This window comes from Danio rerio, chromosome 8, assembly GCF_049306965.1.
Source record: "Danio rerio strain Tuebingen ecotype United States chromosome 8, GRCz12tu, whole genome shotgun sequence".
NCBI lineage: Eukaryota > Metazoa > Chordata > Actinopteri > Cypriniformes > Danionidae > Danio > Danio rerio.
Genome location: NC_133183.1, coordinates 49,704,278 through 49,718,093, shown reverse-complemented (window position 1 = coordinate 49,718,093; position 13,816 = coordinate 49,704,278). Strand labels below are relative to the sequence as shown.

General features: G+C 36.1%; 1 protein-coding gene across 2 annotated transcripts; it reads left to right on the top strand.

Annotated features, from left to right (window-relative positions):
• Positions 1-160: 160 nt before the first annotated feature.
• Positions 161-13,543, top strand: rnf10 (ring finger protein 10). 2 transcript variants are annotated; one of them, NM_001123255.1, is made up of 17 exons: positions 161-708; positions 3,307-3,497; positions 4,208-4,413; positions 5,233-5,323; positions 5,411-5,595; positions 5,946-6,082; positions 6,366-6,523; positions 7,359-7,496; positions 8,296-8,494; positions 8,636-8,769; positions 8,945-9,062; positions 9,144-9,245; positions 9,378-9,515; positions 9,588-9,679; positions 10,687-10,744; positions 10,841-11,008; positions 12,536-13,543. In NM_001123255.1, the coding sequence occupies exons 1-17, from the start codon at positions 561-563 to the stop codon at positions 12,607-12,609; spliced, it is 2,337 nt and encodes a 778-aa protein (NP_001116727.1). In that variant the 5' UTR covers positions 161-560; the 3' UTR covers positions 12,610-13,543. The 2 variants fall into 2 exon arrangements, with proteins under 2 accessions (NP_001116727.1, XP_005169141.1); XM_005169084.2 differs by having other exon boundaries at positions 199-708; positions 10,844-11,008.
• Positions 13,544-13,816: the final 273 nt, after the last annotated feature.

Below are 13,816 nucleotides of genomic sequence, written 5' to 3'. Positions count from 1 at the left end.
ATATATATATATATATATCAGGTTTTCAATCTTTTATGAATTTCCAATAATTTTACATGAGAAATGTATTAGGTAACAACCAAAGCATGCGAGAACCATGTCGTGTAGTCAAATGCGCCAATCAGAATCGGCGAACCTGCGCGTGCGCACTTTCTGACCTCTCCGAGGCTTATAACCCTCATCCGGGTGTTTACGGTTCCCGATTGGCGACCCGTCGCCATATGTCTGTATTTCCTTAGCTGGAGTAAGATTTGGGTTAAAACCCATTTATTTAACCGTTTTCCTCTTTTGGAAAACGGCTAACGCCTTGTGGGGCGTAACACTTCCCACGCCGAGGAGAAACTGCGCTTTTCAAGGGGCGAGGCCCCGCTTTTTGGGCACTTGTTTTTTGTGTTAGCACACAGGCTTTTTTAACTGAGACATTTGGATTGTGTCTCTGTTTTTCTCTTGGTTTGTTTGTGGTCAAGATGTCGCCGTAATGGGGTCTCCGTGTTTGTCAGAAATGAATAAGGGCCTTCGTTGCCTGACCCGCAGCCGCAACAACTCGTTTACCCCGTTTAATGCTAGAGAGCTCGGAGGCTCTCACCCCGGAGTTCGGCCTCAACATGGAGAAAAATCCAAACGCCAACAACAACAGCAGCAGCACGAAGATCCCGCCCCGTTCCAGCTCTACAGGCCTCAACCCGACAGACTCTAAAGCCAAAACAGGTACAGAATCAGGGCCTTGTACAGATAAACACACGACTGTCATGATCAAAACGGGTTTTATTGCTTGTTTGCGGTTTTGCAACGACATGTTTTTGTTTGTCTGTCGAGATGACGTAGCCGCGGCTAGCGATCGTCCCGCAGCTTTGTTTAATAAATGTGCATAAATTACATAGAAGAAAGGAAGCTAACGTTAATGTAGTGTCCTTAATAAGCACTAATGTTATATTAATCGATCTATGCTTGAAAACATATACCTAAAATGAGAGAATAAATAATTGTAAAGCATGTTAAGAAAGACGGTTCTTATGTAAGTTGTCTATTTACTTTTAATAGATCTGTTTAAAGTTAAAGCGAGGTAAATTATTTAAACAAATAAATAAATAATAACGACAGTGTGAGGGCTAACTTAATTTTGTATCTTATTTACATGTATCTATGTAAAGTTTGTCAGTGAACTGAGGTATTTTTTTACACAACTCGTGTTGAGTATATTGTCGTTATTAATAGAAAACACAACAATGTGCTTATTAGATAGACGTTATACTTCATTCAGTAACTAATACTAGTTTTACTGGGTGTTGGGACGGTACCAAAATAGTATTTCTTAAAAAAAGGAGCTGATGTCTGTTGTTTTTTAAATAAATTTAACTTTGGTTGATCTGTCGAAAGTAATTACTAAATGTATTATATATTGTCACAAATGTAACTATATTCAGTATAAGGTAGAAATTAGCTCGCAATTTTCTTCAAATATTATAAACGGCCTTTAAGATGTTTTTGTTTATTTTTTTGTAAATAATTTGGGAAAGTGTATTTAAACAAATAAGTATAAAATAAATTCATAATTAATAATAAAAATAACAAAAATAGTAAAATTCCAGGTGCTTGTAATTTACTGACATAAATTAATAATTTGCATAATATGGCTGAAAGCTGTAAAAGGTTTAATCAATGTAAATTGTTCACTCAGTAAATAATTAATACAAAGAGCATCCAGAAGGTGCATAGATCCTGTTAGAGTTAACATCAACGAGACTCCATTTATTTGATTTTAAGTTAATGTTATTATTAAACATAATTTTATGCCCTTCTTAACCCTCAATGAGAATATATTTTGAGATTCTGTTTATAAAATACTATTCAACAGTACTTATTATGCCAGTTAAATAAATTACATATTTTACCAACTTGATCAGACATGTTTGTATAATTTATATTCATGTCCACTTGCAATAAACTGATATTCAGATAACACTACATGGGTGGTGTCTGTGTGTCACGCTCTCAAATAGATAAATGGATTTCTCCTCAACTAACCTAATGTTTTCTTAAAAACTGACCGATTCCCGTGGGGAAATTAATATTCAGGGTTATTTTGTCTGCTGCTCCTCTTAGCAGCAGATCAGATGAATGGGGATCATGGCCAGGGTCTATTCTTGTCAGTAGTCCACCATGTGACCAAAAGCAAATCTGTGCCAAAAGCTACTGCCCTCTAGTTTTCGGATGCTATCCTCCAGCCAGTGGTGTATAAAGTGCTTGAAAGCCATACTTGAGAAAGTACAGATACCTTACTAGAAAATGACTTTGGTAAAAGTTAAAATAGAAAAACTTTGTGTAGAATTTTGCTTGAGTAAAGTTTTAAAGTAGCTGACATTTATTGTACTTAAGTATGAAAAGTGTTATTTGTTTATTATTCAATAATGTGCTTATGTTGTCAAGTAAAAGTAAATGCTATAAATAAATGTCAACAGCCAATATATAACAAAATTTGCTCTGTACACTGTTTGAGCAGCATGATTGGGATCAGTTTTAACTCCGTTTCATAGATTTTGTTTCTTTTTAAAGGCTAAATGTTCAGGTAAATCAATAATAATAGTATTAGGAATAATAATAGTAAATGGAAATGTCAATTTGGGGAATGCGGCAGACCACCAGTTTCTCAAACTGACTTTCATCTTGGTTCCGTTGGTTTCATTTTGTAGTAAGTAATGCATGTTCTTTAGAGAAATGTACCGGAGTAAAAGTAGAATTTATTGAAAACATAGTAAGGGTGAAAGTTGCCAGAACAATAAAACTCAAGTAAAAATATAGATGCTTTTAAAAAATAACTGTCACATTACATCATTACATTACATGTGTACTGTAACTGTCACATTACATCACTCCCTCCAGCATATCAGAATCAAATCACTGTAGCTAATAATGGCTTTACAGTATTGTCAGTGTTTTAGTTTTGATAATGTTTTGATGTTTGCTTGTGAAGCGTACGGGACGGCCGTCTCTGCTGCCCAATGATAAGCTGTGTGTTTACAACCTCCAGCTCTTATCATGTGGCACTTTCTGAAGCACTTGAGCACAACATGTGACTGGATTGATTAGCTGGGGCCTGTGTGAATGTGGTCCGAAGAATGAAAATGCACTGGCCTTTTATTTTAAGTCGTCAACATTTAAGTTTGCAGTAGAATGGCAACATCCAGTTGTCAATGCTACAAGCAATAAAACAAACAAACAAAAATCCCAAAGTTGTTGCAGACGCTGACCTTTTCAAGTTGGAATATTATATTTATTCCCCCCCCTCCTGTTTTTTTTTTTTTTTAGATGGTAAAAATAATGGGGGCTCTAAGCGCTACAGCCGTAAGCGGGAGCCCACTTTTGCCAAGGCTGAGAGCTTTCCAGGCCCACGCCGCTCACAGCCACAAAAAAATAAGAATTTTGACAAGAGACCCCCTCAGAGAGGTGGCGCAGGGGTGCGACAGTATGGACTCGCTGGTGGTGGGAGAAGAGAAGAGGTGAGTTAGGATTCATTTGCGCTTGCTTGTAAAACTGTTGTTAGTTACACTTCCTTATTGCATGTTAATGTGAAAATTGCAGTAATCATGCTGGTTAATGAACTGCAATGAAGTAGGCTATAATGCAAGGTAAACTAACAGATATGTAGTTAGACCCTATGATTTTCTATTATGTCAGAATAATTCTGTTTGAATCAATTACATTGTTGTTATTATTATTTTATTTATTTGGCAAATTTCAGTTTTTACTATTTCCCCTTATTTTGGAATGTTTTTCTCTTTTCTCTCGTTTTTAATTTTGCTAAACTTTTAAATTAGTTGTTTTTTTATTTTAATGATTGAAATGTAGTAATCAAAATTCAAGTTCATTGAATTCTAATCTTGAACTTATGCATGTAAATGTCAGTTTATTGAGTTCAACATAGTTTAACAAATTGCTTTATTTTTTCGAGTTCTGTTTCAAGAGATTATTCTTTGCAATAGGTATCTCTCTCTCTCTCTCTCTCTCTCTCTCTCTCTCTCTCTCTCTCTCTCTCTCTCTCTCTCTCTCTCTCTCTCTCTCTCTCTCTCTCTCTCTCTCTCTCTCTCTCTCTCTCTCTCTCTCTCTCTCTCTCTCTCTCTCTCTCTCTCTCTCTCTCTCTCTCTCTCTCTCTCTTAATTTCTTTGTTAAACCCATTTTTTAAAATGTTGGATTTTTATTTTTTAATTAGGTAGCAGAAAACCGCCGGGCAGAGTTTAGCCCGGCTCAGTTTGCTGGACCCAAAAAGATAAGTCTGAACCACCTGCTCAACTTTACATTTGAGCCAAGAGGAGGCCATTTTGGCTCCGGAGGAGATGGCCATTCCTGCTGGGGTCGCCGCAACAAGTGGGGTCACAAACACAAGCCCTTCAACAAGGAGCTTTTCCTACAGGCTAAGTAAGTAAAGCAGTATATGTTGTGCATGTGTATATAATAATTTGGTATTACATCACACGTAACAATGCTGCATTGTGCAATAGTGCAGTTTTTTATTTGTTTAATATCTTCTTTAATTAATTTTTTTTTTCATTTTAGTACTTCAATTGTGAACAAATGTTGCAAACTAAATCAAACAATATTTTTTTATATAACTTAATTGAAATTATCTGAAAACTTAATGTTTATTTAGTTTGTGCTATATTTATTTAACATTTAAATTATTAAATTATTATTATGAATGCTAATGGTTAATTAACATTAATGGTTTAGTTAACGATAATATTGCTGGTAAAGCTTTTGGTGCCAGGTAAAACCTTTATCAATACACATGAAAGACAATTTTCAGATTTTGCTTTTGCGACCAGGATTGAACAGACTGTTTATTTCAGATGACGAATTGCTCACTGTTGGTTGACTCATTTGTATTTATTGAATTATTGTGCATCACCAAACATGTAATTACTGTCAAGCTGCTCTCACCATAAAACCTAGATCTAAATAAACCTAATTATAATGTGAACGTTTTAATTACAATTAGACAAGATTTTTTTAAATAATGAAAACGCATTGGATGCTTTTAAAAAGGTATCCTCTTGCCATTGAGCTTGCCTTGAATAAGCCATAAGTTGCTGATGTGGCAATAAATAAATAAACAAACAAACAAATTAACTTATCAGTGTGCTTGCCTGATTTACTTTGCCATACATATGTCTCCATCCAATGTACGCAGAATAAAAATTGAATCGCTAATCATTACACCCTCCTTATCTTCACCAGCTGCCAGTTTGTGGTAAGTGATGATCAGGACTATCAAGCCCATTTCACTGATCCAGACACTTTGGTGGACTGGGACTGCGTGCAGCAAGTGGTTAGTTTCAGACTTCATACTTTTTATCCTGTTGGTTGCCTGTCAAATGTTTTAACCGGTCTTTGCTCTTTTCCTCATTCCACACAGCGTATCTACAGTCATGAGGTGCCGTCTTGTCCGATCTGCCTGTATCCCCCAGTGGCGGCCCACATGACGCGCTGCGGCCACATCTACTGCTGGCCATGCATGCTGCACTACCTCTCTCTGAGCGAGAAGAGTTGGTCTAAGTGCCCCATTTGCTATGAGGCCGTGCACAGCGCTGATCTCAAGAGGTTTGCTCAATTACTTCTGTATCATTCAATAACCTGACAGAAATTGCCATCTTCATATAGCGTTAGCCAACATAAAGTCAAAAGCCATAGGAAAGTTTATAAATAAAAAGCATTATTAACACCTTTAAAATATTAATAATGTGGGAAATATCATCTAAAAACAACAATGTACTTTTTCTTTTGTTCATGTAAATTAACATGTTAACTCGGTCTAAACCCACACATCCCTAATGGGAAAGTCGTAAAAGACAAATAAAAAAGGTTTAATTTTGATTAAAATGAACATGCGGCATGTATTTTTGAAAAGACACTTTTGCTTTTAACCCTGACTTATCTTTTTATATTTCTAGTGTGGTTGCAATGGAGACCCGTCAGTATGTGTCTGGTAACTCCATCACGATGTGTCTGATGCGAAGAGAGAAAGGATCTCTGGTTGCTCTTCCCAGCTCTCAGTGGGTTAAAGTGGAGGAGCCCATTCAGTTTGGAGGTCAGATATTCTGCTGTTTGCCTGTGACGTTTGTGGTGTTCTATTGAGCATGTCTTAAATTTCACAATTTCATCTGATGAGAAGCCGGTGCTCTCGAAATGTCACTCGCTTTTGATAGCAATTTTAACTTAATACGTTTATATTTTTGGAGTTTTGGTGTTGTCTTTATGTATATTTTTGTACTAGTTGTTTGACTGAGTACACATTTAACATTTATGTGCGTGCTTGTGTGCGCTTTTTAAAAAAAATTCTAAATTGCCGTCCTTTCCCTTATTTTTTGCAGATGTGCAATTTTGTTCATACTCCAAGCTGCTGCTGGCATCTCGGCAGCAGGTTTTGGGTCTGCTGGCTGAAGAGAGGATGGCTCTCCAAACCCAGCTCAGCCAGGAGAAAGATGACCCACAGGCCTGTTTCATACAGAGCGCTTTACTGCAGCTGCAGGTACACATGCTTTCATGCTTCGAGATGAATGTTGGGTTGGGCAAGTTGTCTGTCACTTTAAGGCACAGTCATCAAACTAGTTTAACAAGTAATACTTCTGTTTTGAAAAAAGGGCATGTTTGTTACACCGAAAAAATGTTTAAATCTTGACTTTTAAAGCTGTTTAAATGGACAAAAAACTTGGTTATGGTTACTTAATAGTTTTGATTGTATCTTGTATTTTGGGTAATTTGAGTAATTTATTATACTATTTAGGCTGACCCTATCAAACTTCATTTCGTACATGTAAATTGAAATATCATATAGTAAATAAACATCGGCCTTAAACCGTTTCAGAATATAAGTGACTGTTTTAAAATAGCTAAATTAACTGGGAGAGCTAAATGATGTAGGTTTGCTTTAAAGAAGTGTCTGCTAAATGCACAAATGTATTTTAAGCTACTATTTTATTAATATCTTTTAGATTTATGTGATAGTTCACACAAAATGAAAAATTACCATTTACACGTGCTCAAGTGGATATAAACATTTATGAGTTCTATTGAACACAAAAGATGTTTTAAAGAAAGCTGTATGCAAAACAAATACTATGGAGATTAATAGTTACAGGTGTCCAGTTTTCTTCAAAATATCCTTTTGTGGTCAACAGAGGGAATTAACTCATCAAGGAAGAGTAAATTAAGATGATTTTTTTATTTTTTTTTTGGGTAAATCTCTTTAAGAAGTCAGTCAATTTTACATTTTTGTTTATTTTTGTTCTAATACTGCCACCCAGATTTTTATAAGTATTTGCATTCACATAATTAATCCTCCTATTTTCTCTGGGATTAACCAGGAGCGTGAGGAAAGTCTTTTGAAACGTCGTCGTCGTAAGACTGCAGGTTCTGTTGATGGGGTGGACATGAGGAAACTCTCTCTGTCTGAACAATCCTCTCCAGAGGTGACTGTGGTCAATAACCTCACAAACTCGAAGGTCAGTGGAGACTGGTTACCTTTCAGCATGCTCTAAACTTCAGTTGATGATAACCATAATTCAATCAGTTGTCATTGTTCAGATCATCTTTTTTTATATTTTTATTTTTTTTACATTTTAGATAAGGTATTGTTTTTCTTTTGTTTTGCAAATGAAAAGTGATTCTAAAAAAGCAAAAGAGGAACATTTGTGTCTCAGTGCATCAGTACAACTTTAATCATTCAAAAGTTTCATTCAGGAAGGTAAAGTAAGCTAGTGATTCAGTGATCTATTTATTAACACAGTCACTTTCTTGTTTTCACAAATTTGAGTGAGTCAGTAAATCATTTACTTCACGTTTTTGTTTTGGAAAGATATTTAAAGTCCACAGTCCCTCAGGTGCTTTATTTTAATGTCTTCTTATTAATAAAGTTTCTTGACTTATCTGTAAATGTTTTTAACATGTTGTAATTGTGTCGGCTGCTTAATATTTTTATTGATCTTAAAGGAAATGTAGAAAAATTTAGACAATCTTAACAATTGCCAGCTAGATTTGAAAGCCTCCGTCTCATACATCAGTGAGAAAACATTACAGTACAAATCATATTGCAGTAGTAAAGTAATAATATAAATAAATATATCTGTTTTTTGGGCATCCCTATGCATTCCACCAACAATATAAATGCGTGCGTTTAGATCACTTACAACTTAAATCCTTTATAGATCTGAAGAGTCTTTCAAACAGCAAAACAAATGTTTTTTGTTTTGTTTTTTGAACGAGGTCACCTACCCTGCTTTAATGTAGTGTTTACTATCTTAGCCCATTCTGCAGTATGCTTCAGCATTTGACGATGAGGTACAGGATGCTCAAGAAGAGGTGCTGGAGGAAATGACCAATCCCAGTGTTCATGAAGCGCCTGAAGAGATACCTGATGGAGACGTGGAGGACCTTCCTGTAGAAGAGACTCCTCAATCCAGTCAGACCGCTCATCATGGCCCATATTACTACTTCTATCAGGGTGAGTGTTGCTTTCTTTGTAATGATGAAATGTTTTGTTCATTGCATCTCCGAGGAAACAATAGAGGAAGAGGAGGAGGAGGAGGAGGAGGAATATAAGTATAACTACAACTTTATTTATATATTTTTTTCACCTGTGTAGCTGAGGACGGTCAGCAGATGTTTCTTCACCCAGTGAACGTGCGCTGTCTTCAGAGGCAGTACGGGAGCTTGGAGAACAGCCCTCAGACCATCACTGCTAATGTTGTGGAGATTGATGGACAAACGGTCACTGAGGTATTCTCATCCTCAAAGAAAGTTTGAGTTTTAAACAATACTGTTTTACATGGCTTAAAAAACCTATTTAGCAGCTCTTTGTGTGTAAAAATTAGCAAAATTAAACCACTTTTTAAATATTATGTGTTAAGTTATATCCTTCCTGAATAAGTAATTAACATCCGCTCATATTTAGGATATTCGTCGTCGGCACCGTTACCTATCTCACCTGCCCCTCACCTGTGAGTTCAGCCTCTGTGAGCTTGATCTTCAGCCACCCATTCTCTCGAAAGAAACATTGGACAGTTTTGCAGGTACATCAGTGTAAAAGCATCTGCTGTATTATGCACCATAAGATACATGACACATTTGTAACATTCTTGTCTTTTTGGCAGATGATATTGAGAAAAGGAAGCGCTTAAGGCAGAAGAAAGTGAGGGATGAGAAGAGAAGGGAGAAGAGGATTGAGATGGAGGAAAATAGGAAACAGGGCAAATGTGAGATTTGATTCCATGTTGCTTATTACAATGAAAACAATGCCCTCTTCTATATGAAATTAGATGAGTGAACACATAACATTGGTCCTCGACTGATAATGTTGGATTATTGAATGCGTCTCTGTTTTTCAGACCCAGAGGTGCACATTGGGCTGGAAAACCTCCATCATTTTCCAGCTTTTGGTTCTCCTCCTCAGAACGGTCCACAGCTGCATCTTCCAGAGGTTCTGCTGGGACCCCCTTCTCCACTGAGCAGCAGCCCGTCTTCAGGTGACACTCACTCTTTTGTTCCTGGGCCTTCAGTGCCTTGTGTTCTGTGCTAAAGTCCTGTCTTTATTTCAGATGGAGTGATGTTCCCTAATCTCAGTGAGCACAGTCCTTCTCTGAGTGTTGTCGGTGTGGAAGAAGACTCTCACTGCATGTCATTCGCTCAGGTTTGACTTATTTTTAAATAACTTATTTATTAGTTTATGAAAACTAGGGCCGGTTTCAGAACCATTGCAGTTTCTTCACAATGAGCCTCATTCATCAAACTAGCAGATCTAATTGTTTGTAAATTGTTAAAATATGATCTGATGTAAAATTTCAAATTAATTAGTGATTTGTCTTTCTGTTGAACACGAAGATAATGTAAAAAATGTTGCAAATCTGTAACTCCATACTATTTGTTTTTGCTAGTATGGATGTCAGGGGTTGCAAGTTTTCAGCTTTCTTCAAAATGTCTTGTTCAATAGAAGGGGGAAACTAATAAAGGTTTGAAAACAGTTGAGGCGGCGTAAATAGTAAGTTTATGTTTTTGGGTGAACTATCCCTTTTACAGTTTGGCTATAGGTAAACAGTGTTTTTTTATTTTATTTAGCTGACCAATCAGTGAAAGAGGGGTGGGACAGATACATCAACTAATCTCCCTACTGTACTTTTACAAAGACTGAACTACAAAAAAATTATTACTTGTTCCTACATTTTTACATTTAGTAGTATTCTTCTAAGTGATTTATTAGTAGTATGTTACTTGCTAGGATTCTAAATAAATAACAACCATAGCATCACAGCTGGAAAAACAGTGTCCCTCTAAAGTTTTCAAGCCCTACCAGCTGGACATTTTTTTTTATATGCTGGAATCAATCCTTTGAATGCAACCCAGAACAATCCACTGCATTCTTGAACCCGAAAATGAGATTGCTCACGCTCTATTTATGAAAGCTTGGAATTGATTATCATACAAATGTTTTAACAATCCAATCTGATGATTGTGAAATGTTTTGTAGAACTGAGGAAGAGTTTTTGAGAAGTTCTTTCTGTATTTACAAATGTTTTATGAATGAGACTATTAGTGTAAAAATAATTGCTGAGTAGGAAGCGAAACTAAATTTGTATATAGCAGAGACAGCTATGGAATTTTAAGACTTGAGTGTGAATATGTGTGCTGATTATTCTGTAGATGCTGAAAGGTGGCAAAGCACGTGTGGATACGGGGCCTAAAACTACCCCAAAGAAAGGTGAATTGCTTGACTTTGTTACATTTTGTCTCTTGTTGGTTCACGGTTTATGTACTGTATGTTATTTAGTGGCGATTTGTGTGTTTTCTTCCACAGCAGACATGTTTCTGGCTCCTCCTGCAGCAGACAGTGATGGAGAGAGTGATAACTCTGATCGGGTCCCTGTACCCAGTTTCCAGAACTCCTTTAGTCAGGCTCTGGGACAGGCTCTATCAAAGCTGGACAATGGAAATCAAACCCCAGCCCCAGCTTTACCCATTTCTGGTGAGAAATAGACTGCAATAAACTGAAGTTCAAATGTCTGGGTTGAATGTTTTGAAATTAAGCCAATTATGCATAATTGGTACTTCAAAAAAAAAAAAAGACAATACATTTACACATAAAGCTACATTTTTAGCAGCCATTATGGATTTCAGTGTCAGATGAACCTTCAGAAGTCATTTTTATTTGTGCATTTGGTATTTAAACTTTTTTTAGGTAAAAGTTAGGGATGTACTGGTGCATCATTTTCAAGATATTGCAATTTTAACAATGTGATTTGCGTCTGTAACATTGGTAACGCGTTAGAATATCGGTCCATTACTTAATGTATTTACTAACATAAACAAACAGTTATTAATGGTTTATTAACCTTTAGTAATGTTGGTTAATGTTCTTAAAGTTAAATAACATTAGTTCATGTTTGTTTATGTTAACTCAATTAAGCTCAGGTTTAGAATTTAATAATGCATTAATAAACGTTGAACTGATTAAATTGTTTAACTCTAAATAATCTTGCAATGTTAGTAAACACATTAACAAATGGACCATTATTCTAAAGCATTCCCCTAACATTGATTGTGTTATCATCTGAAGCACATGTTTGTAGTAAATGCACAAACACTACATCCTAATATATGTATAGACATAACCATCACATTATATGATTAAACCATCCAAACTGCTATGAATATTCTTAACATGCTAATATATTAATAGTGCACAGCATTCATACATAGTTGCATTCTTATGTAACCACTGTCCTGTGCAATACAATTTGGAAAACCTACCTGTAAGTGTGTTCCATATGGGGATAGTACTGTGACCAAAAGAGCTCAAATGTGCTGCTAGTTAAGAAAGCGCATGCATATAAAAAACACTTACAAACTGAGGAAACATCTTCATCAATTTGACAAGACGTGCACATGAACATTCTCACCACACATGCAAATAAACAAAAACATGCTGCAAATAGTTCAGACCACAACGGAATCCATCTGGGGACCCCTAAAATTGATGAACCCAGGCGGCTATTTCTGTTTAGAGTAAGTGGTTCATAAACCATATTCATGACATCCAAGTTGGCTTCATAAATGTATGTATTTATTGAAAGCAGCTAAGGTGCACATATTAAATGAACAACTGCAGCCATTTCAAGCACAACTTTAAAGACATGCTTTTAAGGAGTTAAATAATGGCACAAATACCTGTAATTTGAGGGGCACAAATGTTAGTAAATCACATTTCATGATTCAATGAAATACTTTCTATAATTTGCATCTGACTATGAAATTCCTATGAATGTGTATTCAATAAGCACCGTGCAAAAATAGCATTGTCCATGCCTTTTCAGCGCTGTTCTTCTCTGCATGTGTTTGGTAAATATAGGCAGTTCTGTTTTAATGTCAAAAAGAGTCAGTTTGACCCAAAATTCATTGTGGGATGAACAAAAGTTTTACTCTTTTATTTTAAGTGTTTCTCTCTCTCTCTCTCTTACTCTCTCTCTCTCTCTTACTCTCTCTCTCTCTGTAGATGATAAAGGCGGGAAGAAGAAAAAGAAAAAGCAGAAGCTTCTGTTCAGCACCTCTATGGTTCACACCAAGTAAACACTGAAGTTCACCCTGTCACTCCTCCTGCCTTATTCCTCCCTTTCGCTTGGCTTTCATCATCTCCCTTCCCTCTCCTCCTTCATTTCCCTGTTCAATGAGATTTTTCTCCACAGGAAGTTCATAGGGTTCTGGATTACTCTCTTTAGATCAGATTCATATGACTTTTCACTGTAGTTCTGTGCAGATTCTAAATTGCTCAAGTTAAATATCATGGTTGCTGGTTAAGGGTTGCACTGATAGATTTTGGGAGTCTTGAGGTCTCGGTCAGCCAGCTGCAGACACGTCCCGTCCCCATTTATCAGACAACATTTTACTTCAACCGTGATGCTTCATTCTGAACTCAAATCAAACAAAAATGAATTAAAACAAAACATTGAAAATTGCAAAAGAGGAAGAACGTGATGAGGATTGTATGCATTTGAGTTCTTCCTGTGATGCACAGACACTTAAAACTATGCTGATTTGAACACATTTCTGCTTGCTTGTACACGCACACACCAACACTTCTTCTTTTTCTTCCTTTTATTTTCTGATTATTGTGAACTTCAGTCAGTCTGTGTTCAGCTGTCATCATCTGGCCAGCCTGAGAACTGCCTTTCACAATCAGAGATGTTCATAATTCACAAACAAGAAGTCATATTTCTGCTGGAATAGCATAGTGGGTCTTAAGCACTTGACTATTGGAACCTTTATTGATTCATTTATTCAACTGTTAGACAGATTGAGAGCTGCTCATGTTCAATAGTGTTCAGAGAAGAGCTTCTGTGTTGAGTGAGGATGATATGTAAAGGCACAGAGAGGCTTTATGAAATGTTCTAGAGGGTTTGATTTTCTTTTCTTTCTCTATATTTCATTATTTTCCCTCATGTGGTAAAAAGTTCTTGCATTTAGAGTAAGTTGGAATGAATAAAGGATTATTATGCACTGGCAATTTGCTTGTCTTCATTAAAAACGCCATTGTTTAAAATGTTTATATTTTGTGAAAATGTACATAGGAATATGTTTGCTTTTATTTAGTATTGAAGTAATTTTATAAAGGGGGCATTGCCCCCTCAGAAAGATTTTGTGCCCCCCCAGTTTTTATAAAGTATTGTTCACTCAAACTGAAAATTCTTACTGTCATTAATTATTAACACCCCCGTCGTTCCAACCTTCAGAACACACAATTAAATATTTTTAAATGTATGACATAGCAATTGAATTA